Source organism: Chrysochloris asiatica, unplaced genomic scaffold, assembly GCF_000296735.1.
Source record: "Chrysochloris asiatica unplaced genomic scaffold, ChrAsi1.0 scaffold00164, whole genome shotgun sequence".
Taxonomy (NCBI): domain Eukaryota; kingdom Metazoa; phylum Chordata; class Mammalia; order Afrosoricida; family Chrysochloridae; genus Chrysochloris; species Chrysochloris asiatica.
The window spans coordinates 7,433,835-7,438,702 of record NW_006408682.1 but is presented as its reverse complement, the minus strand read 5'-3'; the positions used below and the strand labels follow the sequence as shown (position 1 = coordinate 7,438,702).

Here is a 4,868-nt window from a genome sequence, read left to right as displayed (position 1 = left end):
GATGCCAGGCTGAGCAATGAGGGTGGGAGAAAGAGGGAGAAATGTGTAGTCTCCACATCTTTTTAATTTTTTTTTTTTTTTGCAGATGCCTCTCCACCGCTTTTAGCGTGATTTTCTTAGTCCCAGCCTCTAAACTCTGCCAGGGAGGGGCAGTTGCTGAGGGAGTCTCTAGATTCCTAACTCGCTGTATTTTCCTTAATATTGTGATTTTTTTTTTCACTTGTCAGTGAGGGAAACTGGCGTCTTGGATCTTATGATAGATCTGGAGTTTTTCTATGAGTGCTTCCTTTGTGAGATCCACCCCACGTTCTCACCAGAGCATACCCTACCTGGTTTTCGCTGCTGTGACCCAAATTGGAAGTGTTTGTGTATTCTTAAGCTCTCTGATTGCCTCCTAGTAGATGTGATAAGGGGATGGGCTTCTTTTATTATTTAACTCAGAGTGGTTTTAGCAGATGTCAGTTATTTATGGTGCTGTGATGTATAGCAGCTGGTATTGGTTCTTGCTCTGATGTTGGGATTTTACAGGGTGTAAAAGGAGCTCTGGTAGCATAGTGGTTATAAATCAGGCTGTGAACCACAACATCAGCAGTTCGAAACTACTAGCTGTTCTGTGGGAGAAAGTTGAGGCTTTTCTACTCCTGTAAAGATTTACAGCCTTGGAAATCTTGTACAGGGTCGCTATGAGTCGGAACCGACTCGACAGCACTTAACGACAACAACAATTGTATCTATATGAACGCAACTGCTGTCTCTCATTGGGTAAGGCATAGAGAGAAAGAGCTGGCATTCCCCTGCCACCTCCCCAAAAAAAGATGATAAAAAGGCTACCCCAAAAATCCAGAGTGGACATTAAACTCCAGAATTGCCAAAAACAAAACAAAACATATCAAAATATTATTTTTTTTACCCCTCTTTTGGATTCTTGTCTCCAAAGCTGCCTGAGTAATTAAGATGTTTCCATTGCACCTTACTCTCAAGATTTCGTTTTTGGCTTACCCTCCCCCCGTTTTTGTTTTTGTTTTGTTTTTTTTGTCTCTTTCATCTCTCCTCAAGCCAGTTCAGTTGTTTCTCCTACTGAGAACTAGCTCAGTGTTGATGAGAACTGCTCTAGAAGACCATTCCTGTATAAAGGTGTTATTGTTGATGCCTCCCATTTCTTCTATTCTACACCCAGTGATGCTTGCTGTGCCAAGCCTTGTGCCTGTGTAGTAGAATCTTGGGAGGTTGTCCACTCACTCAGGTATCCCTTCTGTTCCCCAGAGTGGAGGTGGGCAGACACAAGAAAATAAAAGAACGAGTAAGAAACGTTCACACCTTTATCTCATGACACTTGGTCAGCCCTTTGCCATGGGAGTGCTCTCATGACCTTGTATCTGCTCCTTTACATTCAAAATGGCTGTGCTAGGAACTCAATGGCCACCACAAAGCAGAAAACACCCCTTTTCTGGCTTCTGCTCCATACTCATTTGATGATGGTAAGGCTCTGATCCTCCTAATTATCTCTTCATATGAAGTTTGAGTTCCGGAACCAACCTTTGAAACTTGTTTTTTGGCCAGTGTTGCATGTCGTTACTTGTGGAGGTCACCACAGCCTTTCTCCCTAATCTGCCATCAAGTCCCACCTCCCCAGACAGGCTACCCATGTATTTTTGTCACTAGATACCAACTTTTTTTTTCAGAAGTAACAATCCCTTGTCTATATTTTAAATGAAATTATGTAATTTCCAGCATCTGCTCATAGTTTTAAGTTGAGATACACAAAAATGATTAGTTCTAAGTAAGTTAAACATTTTTCTTTTAGAGACAGAGAAAGATGCTTTAGTTTATTAAATAAGAGACCTCACTAACCCAACTTCTGGTCAACATAAAGTTAAAACATCTAGTCAGTTTCAGTATTTAAGCATTTTTATTTAATAAATAACTTCAGTAAATGGCATTGTAAAAAGTGAACTGTTAAAATTAAAAGGCACTTAAAACAAGGAAGTGGCTAGTATGAAACAAGCTGGGCAACACAAACAGTGAGAGGTCCACTCACAGTGGTCGGTTAGGGTGTTGAGTGGAAGGGAGCCAGGCTGGGCTTAGGTGGAGCTGCTGCATATAAGCTACAGTACATGTCAATGTTCATTCAAAAGGCAAATTTACAGCTACATTTCAAAGAAAAGATCCTGATAACTTGCAAACAAATACATTAAAAGATTAGGAGAGGTAATAAAAATAATAAAAAACACCCAGGCTTTAAACAAAATAAAACAGATTTAACCAAAAAGGTCCCCATTCAGCAAATACTACACAAATTAAGGCCTTTATGCAAATAATGCTAAATCAAGGACTTTTTTGCAGACGATTTCCCAGTACTTTCATCCAAGGTTTGAATTGAATTTATAAACAGAAGGCATAGAAGTTACCTAGAGGAAGTAACTCGTAAAATGGCACACAGGTTTTTAAAGCTATTTTTTTCCTTCCGAACTCTGAATTCTCCCCATGGCCTTTGTAGATCAAATATTCCAAAGCTGTCTTTAACCCTAATTCCCACCACTCAACATACTCAACTTTCAGAGATATGCCATCGCTCATGTGTGACAGGCAAACGACAAAATAATAAAAACTTAAAGCCATTCTAAAGTAGCTAGTTGGACATTTACGTTGGATTCCATGTAACTGGAAACTCAAGTCCCGACGTATCTGTAAAGCTAAAAATCAAATTTAATACTTGATTAGTAAAACTCAGCACGCTGTTCCCTTTAGCTACTGTCCTTTCAATTACTTTAGCCGTTTATTAGCCAGTAAGAGCTTCATTTCAATAGTTCAGGAGGAAAAGGTCAAAAAAAGGCACATCGTGACCGTTGCTGACAAGGATAACCATCCTGTCTCAAGTCTTCTGTCAGTCCCTGGCATTGATTATAACATTATTTTCAAAACAATAAAAAGGAAAACAATTATACATATGATACATTTTTTCAAACTCTTTACCCTAAAGCTACCTTACTGTGACTATGAAATTTGCTACTTTGCATTCAGTGTTGTGAAACTGGAACAAGCAGTGCTCATTTCCCCTCATACTTCGGATTGACAACGGTTGTTACGGCACTCTTATAAATAGGATTTTCACCCTAAGAAAGAGGGGGGAGAAAGGGAGGAAAAACAGTTAGTTACTCTACCCAAATCATGCCATACTATCTGTAAATCACTAGATGAAGGTTAAGGTGCTCTGGTGGCACAGTGAGTGCAGTGCTGTGCTGCTAACTGTAAAGTTGGCAGTGAGAAATCCTTCAGCTGCTCCTGGGACAGAGAGATGGGGCAGTCTGCTTCTTAAGGTTTACCGCCTCGTGAACCCCACTGGGCTGGTGTGAAATGTCCAACAGGATTGTTATGAGTTGTAATCAACTTGACCGCAGTACGTATATAAGAAAGTTACATTCATGATTAAAAGTAATTTCCATTTTATCTGTCCAATACCATACTCCAGTTAATAAAAGGACCTGATAAGGCTTACAGTAAAATGAGAAATAAAGCTCTGTTCTCTTGAGTCCTTCCTGCATGCAGGAGGGAATGATTTAAGAAGGTCCTCCACAGCAGGAACAAGTTGCTAGTCGGAAGTCCCTAGCCCTGTCTTGTGCACAGAAAGTGCTTGAAAACTAATGGGAAGCCTTGGCTTCCCTACATAAAATTATTACCATTCTTTAAGACCATTCTGGGGAGATGTTTTGTCTTTCTTGTAAATATACTTTAATAGCACATCCTCAAATCTGGCCCAGAAAATGATTGCATTAACAAACACGAGCGACACCTCAAGATTCAAAAGCATACTCTGACGCCACAGCACTTAACAACAGTTTTAGCACCCAGATTATACATATACATAGTTCATCTTAGGGATCCTAAGTGTCTCCATATGTCTGAAATGACCAGTAATCAAGACAAATACATATTGCCCAATACCACCATGTCCTTGGACTCCTGATGTGACACTGTCGATCAGGACTGGAATATGAACCTCAAGGTCAGCAGTTCAAATCCACCAGCTGCTCCTAGGAAACCCTATACAGGGGTCACTGTGAGTCAAAACTGATTCGATGGCACTTAACAACAACCAACTTCTTAAAATGTTTGCTTTCGGTTTATAAGGAGGGAATAAAGCAAATGCATTCCTTGCTCCCTCCTTATAAACTGAGCCAAGCTGACAAGTATAGCCAGTCAATCACCCAATAAAATAGTTAATTATGTAAATTATCAGGGAGAGCATTATCTCACGGTAAAAATCATTTGTAGAGATTTTTTTACTAGAGACTAAATTTATTTGAATCTGGCTTTTATTGCCAGAATTTCTACCCTCAAGGTGAAAATATCTTTCAATGTATCTTGGTGGATGACATATGAAAATAAACTAACGAACTTGTAAAAAAAAAAAATTAGGTACATAATGTGGGAATGGTATAAGAAAAAAGTGATAAGTCTAAGGATGTTTTCAAAGCATGTTTTCAAAGCAAAACTGACTAAATTATTGAAAAGTGAATAGTTAAGAACATAAGAAGTAGGACAAAGTGGTCTATTTATGAAGAAATACATAAAGTTCAGTGTGCCAGCTTTTAAGAGCAGGTGTGTGAGTATATGTTTTCAGGTTGGAGAATGAAGAGAAGACAAGAAAGGCCATGACAAATGATAACAAGTGCCGTATGCCACACTCAAAAGTCTGAATTGTATTCTATAGTTAAAAATCACTGAGGGAAAATACAACATCAAAACCTGGATCCTGAAAAATACCAAATAAACCGCTGTGATTTTAGTAAGGCAGGTAGTAGTTTGAATGCCCATTAGCACATGACAGTACACCCTTATGGCCCCTGAAAGAACACAGTATCAAAAAA

General features: G+C 39.1%; 1 protein-coding gene across 1 annotated transcript in view; it reads right to left on the bottom strand.

The window, feature by feature from the left end:
• Positions 1-3,047: 3,047 nt before the first annotated feature.
• Positions 3,048-4,868, bottom strand: part of ITGB1 (integrin, beta 1 (fibronectin receptor, beta polypeptide, antigen CD29 includes MDF2, MSK12)) — a 33,666-nt gene continuing 31,845 nt past the window's right edge. Inside the window, exon 15 of the mRNA XM_006871259.1 lies at positions 3,048-3,113. Coding sequence (XP_006871321.1) covers positions 3,048-3,113 — 66 coding nt within the window. The remainder of the gene's footprint in view (positions 3,114-4,868) is intronic.